The 12,180-nt window shown below is 30.5% G+C and overlaps 1 protein-coding gene across 1 annotated transcript; it reads right to left on the reverse strand.

The window, feature by feature from the left end:
• Positions 1-26: 26 nt before the first annotated feature.
• On the reverse strand, positions 27-10,283 carry LOC116768395 (dnaJ homolog subfamily C member 10-like). The gene is made up of 16 exons (XM_061524968.1): positions 10,063-10,283; positions 9,768-9,924; positions 9,172-9,385; positions 8,657-8,769; positions 8,157-8,252; positions 7,560-7,757; positions 6,991-7,182; positions 6,578-6,698; positions 6,284-6,481; positions 5,386-5,489; positions 4,992-5,157; positions 3,897-4,030; positions 3,033-3,154; positions 1,914-2,048; positions 1,593-1,680; positions 27-1,389 (listed from the first exon to the last, which is right to left on the reverse strand). Exons 1-16 carry the CDS (start codon positions 10,068-10,070, stop codon positions 1,123-1,125), a joined length of 2,313 nt encoding a protein of 770 aa, XP_061380952.1. The 5' UTR covers positions 10,071-10,283; the 3' UTR covers positions 27-1,122.
• Positions 10,284-12,180: the final 1,897 nt, after the last annotated feature.

Raw genomic sequence — 12,180 nt, forward strand, 5'->3', positions numbered from 1 at the left:
AGATTCATTAAGTTACAGTTATAATAAAATTAATTTATTTATAAAGCTCATTAATAAACAAACTTAAAATTATATCACATAATAAATGCCTGCAATAAATGTTTTATGGCAAAAATTAATTGGTATGTTTCTATACAAACATGTTTAGCATAGATGAAAATATCTAATAAAAAACACATCTGTCTATTTGTAGATAATAAATTCTCCACACACTATTCAAGATCATAATTTGTTCAACAAATAAAATGTAGACATTGGCAAAGTATTCCATGACTCCAGTGCGAATGGAGCCTAAGCTTAAAACAAAAAAGATGATAAATTAAATTCTAGATGCATCAAGTTAAAAAAAAAAAAATCCAAATTTTGTAATTTTAGGCCCAACTTATATATACTTTGGCCATAAATTTTTTCGAAGTGTCGAAATATTGAAAATATTATATGACCATATGTAATAGATAATTAGTATTGAAGGAATGTTGTAATATTTATAATATTGACACCTAACCTGACAGATAGCATCCGTTTACTGTTTACGTTTAACATTATAGAATAAAAAGCAAGCTGCAAAAATGAGATGGATTAAGGAACACAATTTTAAATAACTAATGGTAAACATGGTTAAATTAAATTTTTTCTTAATATATATACCATCGAGATTTTTAAAAACCTATACCAAAGAGTATTTACATGTGTGGACTTGAGTAGTCACATTAAACATAATATCAATAATATTATAAGTATTTACACTTCAAAATAATATGTATGTATGTTTGTTTTATATTAAATTAAGTACCAAATTCATGCATGTCAATTAAATTTCAAATAGAACTATCCAGTATATAACAGACGTCGTATTTAATTTATGTATAAAGCATTATCATAGATGTAAATTTTGTATTAATCTGTGGCCATAAAGAATGGAATACACTTAAACAGAAAACAAAACTATTTGACATATAGCATGTTTTTTTATGTATGGTCGGTTAATCTTTATAGAAAGTGGTAAGTAAAAGTAAGTTTATTTCTACACTATTATACAGAACTTGTATATTCTTTAATATGTTTACTACTTCCAAGTATTTAATAATTTAATAATGATAATAATATATTTGATCAATTCACTTATAATTCATCCCTAATGTGACTTTTGATGCCAATATTTTGTATACTCTGTAGTAGATCGTTGTCATACTTTGTTACATGAGGTTGTATATCCTGCAGTAAGCTCAGGTAGTTTTTGGCTTGCAGTGGAATGATTCTGCTCGGATTTTTCTTGTTCCTGCTTAAATATAACTTGATTGACGGATAACTCGTTATGTGCTCATGTTGACAGAGACCACGCTCTGATACACAGTTCACTTTACCAAACTGTATGTTGTTTTTGAGGAACTGGAATAATTATTTATAAAATTAATCTTTTAATTACAATTCAAAGTAAATCATATCAGAATTGTCAGATCGTAAATTTTAATTTAGTGAGAATATCTAACATATTTTTTTAAATACGTTAAAAAAATTTTAGAGAAAAAAAGTGTTGGTTATTTCTAAGAGAGTACTAGTTAGATAGCGTTGCTTATGTCAGATATACTTACAATTGATAAGATTGCAAAGTCTGGATACATTTCATAGCAGCGGTAACATCTGGGAGAGTGGAAATACACCAGCCATGGCTTTTTGACACTGAAATTATCAATACATATTTATTAGTTTGTTAAAATACTGCAAATATGTATATCTGTTACCTACTTTTTAATATTTAAAACTTTACTATTTGTCGTTTACTATTTCAGTTTTAAAAATTATTTATATATATATATATATATATACTTATAATATAAAATATAGAAAAAATTACTATTTTTATCGAGTGAAAGAGAGTTATGAAACCTTTAATAACATTAGTCTTATTGTACCTGGTTGGATTTAACTCTTCAGCTATAACATCCTTAGTGAATGTCCTCCAAGTGATTGGTGTCACCGATTTGTCAATGTACTCCAAAGCCCACTCCAGAATGTACGGAGCCTCAGATAGATGTTGCAGACTTATACTGTCCATAATTATTACCAATTAATTGATAATCTATTTAATTATATACACAGTGAATTTCGATTATATAATATGAGGAACCACAGAGATCTCTATATCCACAGAGATCTTGATATAGAAAATAATAAAAATACATGTACATTATATATATGTGTGTATTTTTATTTCTCTAGTTGTGTTATTCATGGTTGCTATGAAACTGTGTTATAGTATATTGTTTAAGTTGTCTTTTTGTGCCCGTTATATTATTTTTCCCATTTTCGTAATTCTTTTTACATTTAAATTATTTTACATGTAACTATAACATAAATTGCAATTTTTGACTCATACTTGCTCATTATTTTTAAATCTTGTTTTAATATTTCATACTTCTCATCCTACAAACTTCGTTTGAAGTAGTTAATCAATGTAATTAAGGTAAAAGACCCAGTTATTCACACTTACAATTTTTTTTTCGTAAATGGAGAATTCAAAAAAAAATAATATATACATTATATTTTTTAAATATATTTTTTACGGGTCGAAATACCCAAATTTGAGTATTTTGACCTTTTAAAAATTCATATCTTTGAAAATATTGACTTTATCGTGAAGAGTCATAGGACCTTTTTTTATTGGTATTTCAATAGATGTAAAACAAATGTCCGGTTAAAAAAACATGTAAAACAAATGTCCGGTTAAAAAATAACAATTCCTTGCAATTGTTTAAACAATATGGCACCAGGTTGCCCCATGGCAACATGCATTTATATCACCCTACTGATACTACTGCAAAGGATCGCAAAATTGAGGTCGAATAGTTTTCGGCACTCGTGCGCCGATTCCTCCTGGACTACTATTACCGAAAGCAATTTTTACGACAGTATGCTTTAAATTCATGGGACCTATATGACGTTGGTATAACCAAAAATTTGTTGCAACCGATCTAGTTATAAATGATATTCACGATATATATATACATATATTATTTAGAAATAATACTTACGTGTATAGATGGGAATGTTTTGGTGGATAGTAACGTAGTGTGGGCGAACGAACATTACCACAGAAACCAGATTGATTTTCACACTGTAATACACCAACGCGCACAGACTCTAACGGCTTGAGCTGATGATAAAACAGACTCATAATAATTAATAATTAAAGCAAATTTGATCTAAAATTGTATTCCTTTTATTTTTTATCGTAAAATTACAAAGGAAGTTATGATTAAAAAAAAAAACGAATTTTCTTAGCCATTACAACTTTGTTTTGATTATTTGACAAAAAAAAAAAAATGGTTCTAAAAACTGACAATGTTTTTTAATTTTTTCACGAATTATGCACGAGTGTTGCAAGCTAACGGCTGACTAAAATCGAGATAGTTCTTTAATGTTTGTAAGAACACAACAAAAAAAAAATATATATCTATTTTACTGGGTTTGCTTACTGATAAAAATATATATATTTTTTTAATCCGTTATTTTCTCGAACCTTAATTATGGAAATTTTTATGTTGACGAAATTATAAAATCACATCATTTTTAAATTATAATCAAAATTATATTTTTTTTTTTCATTAAAATAATTCCCTACAATATATATGAGAGGGTATGTGTGTAGAGTAAATTAATTTATATTTATTTTTATATTAATAAAATTATCACACGTATTTATCGTTCAAACCGAATATTATTTACATATGTTTTGGTCAGTACTAAATGTACTAAAGGAAGATTATAAAAATTTAAAAAAACATTTAAACTAACAGGAATAAATAATATTACTTTCACGTATTCTTTCACTAATATTATACGCGAACGAATACGCGGAGAACAGCTAGTGTGACATATGTATATGACAAACTCACTCGCTTAGCTACTATCCTCATCTGATGGAGAAGTCTGTGGCAAGTCGAGCCACATTTAGGCATGAAGGCGATCAGCCAGCCAACCGACCGCCGATGAACCAGGTCCATCACTTGTTCCTCCGATATCAATACATCTAGAATGATACAATAATTTTGCTCTTTACAAACGAAATACGTTGAATTTAATTAATCATTATTATGGGGGCGTAGTATTTTAGTTACAGGATTTTATAGAAATCAACTTTCCGAACTAAACCGCCAAAGAAACTATAAGAATAATGAGATAGACTGTCGCGAGTATTCATTTAAATTAAACTAATATTTTTCGGATTACTAAGTACGGGTATTTTATTATTTTAAAAAACAAATACTTCCGACGCGACGTTTCGGTTACTTTGTAGCAACCGTGATCACCATTGTGATAACAGTAACCGAAACGTCGTTAGTATGTAGTTTTTAAAATAATAAATTACGCGTACTTAGTTATCGGAAAAATATTAATTTAATTTAAACTACGAGAATTATGATATTCGTTATTTTGGTAAATAAAATTATCTTTAAGTTTAAATGACACCCATTATTATTGTAAGGAAAAAAGACACAGATGAGAAAATATGGCTTAGTCTTTTTTTTATAATATTGACAATACCATAGGGCATAGACCATAAACAAAGTTAGATCTGAGTTCTGACAGTTCTATAAATAATATTGTCTATAGGTATTAGGATTTAGGTATTACGAGCTCACTAACGAACTCATTACTCACTAGGAATAGGTTCGTCGTAAATTTATACGCGATAGAAGTGGGCGCGAGAAGTAAAACAGCTAAAACTCCTTACAACCTACTAAAAGAATGGGCCTGTCCAGAACTAACATCAGTTCATTCTTAAAACGTACTTCAAAGGCATCCCAAGTAGGTTCGTTTCAAATTTGGTTAGGTAGAGAGAGGAGCTTGGACAGTAGAGGTGAGCGTTTGACGCGCGTTTATTGGGGCTCTTTAAACCTACACCATGGTCGTAAGTCCCTGGCACTGTTGAAGCTCCTCTCCCTGCAACGCGATGGACCCGCCGAATGGTAAGAAGTTTCGTTTCTTACCTGAAGTGTCTTGCACTATTTGTATGAAGTCTACTAGTTCTTCTTTATTAATGTCACCGTGGTATATGTCAGTGAGCGTCCCGTTCACTATAACGACAGACGCTTGTCCCTCCGTCAGACGACGACACTGCCCGTCCGTGTCTACGGTACACGACATTATGCCGAACTGAAATATATAGCGCAAAGGTCGAATATCAGTTTAAAAAATTCTTATGTATGGTCTAATGATTATATTTATACATAAATTTCGTTTAAAATAATACAGGTATATTTCAAATTTTGTGAAAGATTCTTGAAAAACTATAGAAAAAAATAATAATTTCGTTCTACTTAAAATATATTTATACCATTTTATAAAAAAAAATATATTAAAATTTCATATTCAATAACTCACATTAGCATTATGTCCTAATTCCAAACTAACTTGTGTGAAGGGTTCAACCAAGTGTTCCCAGGGGACCCTGAACGGGGCGACGAGCAGAACCCAGGTCGATACGTCTGCGAATAAAAAAACATATTTGGCCATACCTTACTTTGTTCAAAATTCTTTTCCTGTACAATAGGTGCGAAAAATTTAAAACTTTGTAACTCTAATTTAATATAATATATTGCATGTTGTCTAAATGATTTTTTTTTAAATTTATGTAGTGTAAAATATATAAAAGAAGTCATTACCTAAAAAAAGTACCTACATTATATTATAATTGATATAAAAGAATTAATAGATTACGAAATTGAATACATACACGTAGTTCTACATATAATATAAGCACAGTCATATTTTGAGATAAGTAATAGAGCAACGGTGTGTATCTAATAGTAGTAGAAAAGCTGTTAGTTGTGTGGCTGGAGAAGGATTTATATTTCTGCTGCTTATGAAACAGTAAAGGAATTTTGGAGAACGGTTGAATTGTAAGAGGGGGTTCTCTGGAACTGCTATACAAAAATGCTTGGAGCGATTACTAGGAGGCCAAGGATTGAATCGTTCAAAACTATATGAAGTACATAAAAAAATATGTTACTAAGGTCATTGGACAGCGTAGCTGGTATATATTCCAGTGAATAGTAATGGAAAACAATTAAATAGACTTACTTGTGATCAGAATTACTAAACTAGAAGAAAATTTGGAAGCACAAGCTCGGAAGGGGATTTAATTCTTTACCGCATTACCCTTTGAGGCATCCAAACAGAAAATATAGGCTTAGGTGAGAAGGAACAACGAAAGAGACATCTATTTAATTAAACCTGACATGAGCAGATAGTTGGAGCAAGAAGCAGTAATTAAACAAACCTCCGTCAAATATCCGCTTCATATCAGCAGCGGAAAGTGTATGGAGTGACTGCGCACGGGCAGCTTTATTTATATCAGCGCTAGTGGGGGTCACCAACCGTTGATAAGCCCCGCCCACCTTTAAAATCGACCAATCAGGTGTCTCATCAATTTGGAAAGATGCACACAGCTCTGTGTTCTCGTCACAATCTATTTCACCTGAATATAAAAGAATAATAATAATTTAATATTACATAACTATAATTATATATATCTATATTTGGTTTTTAAACATGATTTAATATTATTTGTTACCAAAATTCATGTCAACCAATTCAACTCTCAATTGATGCAACAACAGTTTGTCGTCCCCTTTCTTGAAGAAAAACAGGATCCAGGGTTTGTCATTGCCATTTCTTAAATTATTTCTGATTGTCTGAAAAATTCGAAATTGAAATATTTTTGTAGATAAACAAGGAATAATATATGGGAGGTATGGATAACAAAGAATGGTTGAAAATACAAAATCTTAGTTTTATTTGGCAAACACAAAAGTCGTCTGCACATAGTCTTTTATTCTCTATTGACATTTCTTTAGTGTTGCTATAGTCAACTCTGGGTTAACTTACAAAAATACAAAGTGGTAGAAAATAATAAAAAAAACTTAAAAATAAAACCCTCTTCCCGCATATATATATATAGGAGACAGATTGAGTTCAATATTTTACCTTCAAATTGTTTAATCCAATCTTCTGTATCGTCGGCAACGAATTCAGAACACTGTTAATGATATTCGCTTCCCCTAGGCTAGTTATGTCCCTATGCGTTTGTTTGTATCTAAACACAAATATAGCTTCATCATTATCAGTCAGTTTCCTGCGTATGGCGTCACCCGCTTTAACGACTGTGGCTATGCCATTCTGGAAGAATAATAAATTATATATATATATATATATATATATATATATATATGTACAGGCCTCATTTATGTGCCTTATCAGAAACAGATCCACCAGTGGCCATGATAACCCGTAAATATTTGCCGTATAAGACTATGGGATTTTTTAGCACAGATTACATTATATTTTAACATCATCATAACAATTAGCATATACAGAAGGTTTCTATTGATTTAGTCGGGCCACAAGAGCTCAATTGTTAAAATAGCTGTGATCTGATGTACATTAATTGCGGGTTTGAATCCTGCTTGTGTGAGGATTTTTTCTGTTTATTAATAATTAAAAAATGAAGCTTGATTATAGTTAAAAATTTTAATACTATATAATGTATTACTCACCAATTGAAACGCTATCCTTGTAATCACTTCATCTGTAATAGCGTCTTCGTCCAGAACATACAATGTGGGTTGGTTCGTACTTCTCACTTGATTCACTTTAACTACGTTTATTTTATTATTTATATATTTAAGAACAAACTTTTCTAAAGCCTCAAATGTATGGGCGCCATTGTAATATATGAAGCTTCCATGTTTACCCTGTAAATGTTATATATATAAGAATAACAGATTAAAAAAACACACAAATTGGTGGTTTTTAGTGAATTATTGATTTAAAAATTGATTATACACTAAAGGAAGGTTTATGGAAACCTTACTAATTTATATATATATATATATATATATATATATATATATATATATTTGAAAAATACCAGAAGCCTGCTGACTTTTTAATTTAATTACAGGATATAACTCTATAGCAAAAATGTGTCCACTCAAACATATAGTGTAATTTATGCTTTATGTAGAGGGCGCTAATAGCTAATCAGTAATAGCAATTCAGTAAACATTACTTGTATACAGTTTTTTCTAGTTATGCTTTAATTTTTATATTATGTAAAATAAATAATTATTTTAAAGGTATTGTCAACTCACATATGGATAAAAATATAATGATGGATAACTAGAAATTCTCATGTTATTGTAGCAGAACGAATTGTGGTATTTACAGTTGACAGCTGCCACTTTGACCTGGAAAAATGAATGTTATTAGTTGTCAAATAATATAAAGCTATATTGAATAAAAACGTGTGCACGTCTTTGCACGGATGAAGGGCATATTATAAAAAAAAAAAAAATTGAATAAAATATAATGGTTCTTTGACATGAGTAATGTTTGCATCTATATGAATTTTTGTTGTTTTAGATCCACTAATAAAGTTCCTAATTGTGACTTCAGTCGAGGCTGTTAAATATTATTTCATTCAAAAGTTAATCCCGGATCGCGTCTCCTCCATTCTACATGACACTGGCAGAATATACTGTGCAGATCTTTGCATGGATGAAGGCCATATTTTAAACAAACAAACAAAGATAAGAAATTTTGTATCAGATTATATTTGTGATACGTTTAAATCTGTTTTCGGGACACTTACTATTCCTTTATAGGTTTGAGCCAATTTCTTCCAATGATTGGCCAAGTTTTGACACGGCGGACAAAATGGTGAATAAAAGTTAATGAAATACAGCCCTTCATTTAAATATTGATCTGGAAATTAATTAAAGAAATTATTAATAAAAAATAATAAAATTTGAATAGGTAATGAAAAATTGCACATATTTTACAGTGTTGCTATTTAACACATACAAATATGACCTCTAATTTGATTTATGTATTTTAAAATTATATTGACACAGCTGTCTTGAATAAAAGAAAATAAAAAATATCTATATATATATTATTTAAAAATATATATGTATATATATTTTATGTTCAAATTATTTGAAAATAAAGTGACATTTAAGTTAGAAATTAATACTAAATAGATACAAAGTAGGTCGAAAATGTTTGATTTTATAGAGTAAATAAATTTTTGGATAGTTTTTCGTAGATTTTGGATATATTTGATGAAACTGTATTGAGGAAAACCATTTATTTTATAATACTCACAGAATTCCCTTCCCGATAAAGTCTTTACATGGGGATTATCATGATAAAGGCCATTATAATATAGATTATTATATTCTGTTTGTGAATGGTAATCATATTTCCTTGTGTAAGATTGCTGCGATCCGTATATATCATAATGTCGTCTTTTATTCGGATCTTTTAAAATTTCATATGCCTCTGTAATTTCTAGAAATTTCTTTTGTTCTTTTGAATCCTGTAAATTATTAGAGTAGAATAATTGCGATATCATTTATTTAAAAAAAAATAATATATATATATATATATATATATATATATATATATATATATATATTATAATTTACTATAATTTGTGATATTTAACAATATTCAGTTAAATCTATACAAAAATTATTCTCTTAACACAAGATTGTTCTTGACCTGATATACACCCACTCACACCTACAACTTTCATAACTCTGTAGAAACTTCTATTAAGTGTGTCACAAATCCTTTAAGATTCTTAATAATAATTGTAAATAATATTCCTAAAAAAAATTACCAGCAGTATTCCAACTACCGTTTTCTGATAATAAAAATTTTATGTTATAATTATTTTAAAAATGATAAAAACTTACAGAATTTTTATCTGGATGTAATTTAACAGCAAGTTTTTTGTATGCTTGCCTTATCTCTTGTGTAGTCGCTTGTTTAGATACCCCCAATATTTCATAGTACGATACATCACTCAAATTAACACATTTTAATAAAAGAACAATTAATAGGAATTTCAACCTAAAATAATAACACATTAGTCAAGAATAAGTAATGAAATAATGTATAAACTATTGAGAAATTTTATTTTTTATGTTTTACTACATACTTAATGCTTAAAATTTATCTAATTATATTTAATAAACATGAATTACTTACATTTTCATAATAAAAACACAGATACTATATTATCCAATATAGTTTCTATCTTTTTAATATAATGTAGGAAAAAGTGCACAACAGATGTACACAAAAGCGACCTATTGTTTACAAAATATAATAATTGGTTGTTAATTCATAAATACTCTTTTCGATAAAGGTTACGAATATTTAAAAAAAATTGAGATTCGTCAGACGTCAAACAATCGGCGAGAGGCCGGTTTGGAAAGAGCCAATCAGCTGTTGCTCCTATAGTCTATTACATTGTATACTATAGTCTGTTCTACAGTCTATGGAGAATCTTCAAAACTATATTTTGCGCTGTAACAACTTAATATTAGCATTTAATTTTCATAAAATGGCAGTTTGATCCATTAACGATTGAATTGATTGATTTCTTTTAAGTAACGATGTTAAAGTTGATTATCATGAGATTTTTAATTCTATGCATGTCCAATAGTATTTAATATTGTAATTATTATCTTCGTAGATTAACAATCAGCAACGAAAAAAAATGGGGGTATCGGTTTAAGTTTATTAATAAATACCCAGAATCCATTTTAGCCTTCGCTGACGATCTCGCAATACGAACACGTAACCCCAAACACTGTCAAGTACTATTGAATGAAGTGGATAAATTTTGTGAGTGGATGAATGGATTGATGACAAAACCAAATAAATGCCACTGTCTGTGTCTCAGTAGGCGGAATACAAGATATAGCTCATACGATCCGGGATTATCGTTAGGCGGTGTGAGTGCGTTTCTACGGTTAAGGAAATGCACCATTTAAATTTCTCGGTTGTAAGATTGACAATATAGGTCGTACTCCATCTTTAGAAGGAATAGTAGATAGCTTTTTAAACGATCTTAACGAGGTAGATAGCCAACAGATCAGTAACGTTAAAAAAGCTTGGATCTATGATAATTACCTAACTTCCCGTTTAAATTGGCCTTTCCTCGTCTATGATTTTAATAAAACCCTTTTGTCAAAGTTAGATGCAGGCGTCATAAAGATGTTGAAGTTGTGGCTCGGGCTCGCGCTGTTGGCTGATTCATGAGCTTTATTCAGGGATCGCAAAAGTTTTTGGTTGAGTCTAAAAGGCCCATCGGAGATCTATAAACACCTAAGAGTTTCGAAGAGATTTATCCGGGGGAAATCCCATGATGACGTCCTTACATCGCTCCCACAAGACAAAGATGCCCCAGAGCTACAGTCAAGGCTTCAATTTCATAAGCAGTTTATGATAGGAGCATAAAATAACAGAGTAGGGCTAGGATCAAGTAAGAAGGAACAAGATTCGGATATATCGTCTTTTATTCGGCAAGACGAGAATGATTAATATAGGATCCATGCAATGAGATTAGAGATACAGAACGAGTGGTTAAACCATAGACATAGGAGATTTTTGCATCCTATTAGCACTAAAATGGCGCACCTTAATTCATGATTGGTCGCCAGCATTGCAAAAATTTTATCTCAATGTATTCCAAATGACTCTTCCAGATCAGAGTAATTTAGTAAGATGGGGTAAAAGTACCGAAAAACTTGCTATATCTGTGGAAAGGCAGTTGGAACTGCTAAGTAGTTGGAACTGCTAAGCTGGTGGGATGTAAGGTAATCCGGGACAGTGGTCAATACTCGCGTAGTTACGATAGGTTTCCAGATATCATATGTGAAGCGGTTAGTCTTTCGATAGCCAGAGCGCAAAGGGAAATAACCACAAACGAGCGATCAGTAAGTTTTGTGACAGAAGGCACTAGGGCTAGAAAATCAAACGTCAAGCTTTACTCTATCCTTAAAGCGGCTTCGGATTGTACTGTAATGATGGATACGTATGAGAAGCAATACAAAATCCCCAAGGATATTTGTTCGTCGGCCTCCAGACCAGATATATTTATGCATTCGACATTTTAAAGCGCGTTCGGATAATAGAGCCTACGGTTCCTTGGGAAACCAACATCGCCAAAGACCATGCCATCAATGGCAATAAATATTACAAGCTTACAAACGAACTCACTCGAAATAGGTTCTTTGTGGATTTGTTAGCAGTAGAAATGGGAGCGAAAGGTATAACGACAAAATCTCTCTACAGCCTATTAAAGGACTCTGGCCTGTC

The sequence above is a fragment of the Danaus plexippus genome, chromosome 4, assembly GCF_018135715.1.
Source record: "Danaus plexippus chromosome 4, MEX_DaPlex, whole genome shotgun sequence".
Taxonomy (NCBI): Eukaryota; Metazoa; Arthropoda; class Insecta; order Lepidoptera; family Nymphalidae; genus Danaus; species Danaus plexippus.

Coding starts and splice junctions, on each gene's coding strand:
- LOC116768395 (XM_061524968.1), bottom strand. Junction 7,758..8,156: donor CATTATATTTTTATCCATAT/GTGAGTTGACAA, acceptor TAACATTTACAG/GGTAAACATGGAAGCTTCAT. Junction 4,031..4,991: donor AATAGTGCAAGACACTTCAG/GTAAGAAACGAA, acceptor GTATCATTCTAG/ATGTATTGATATCGGAGGAA.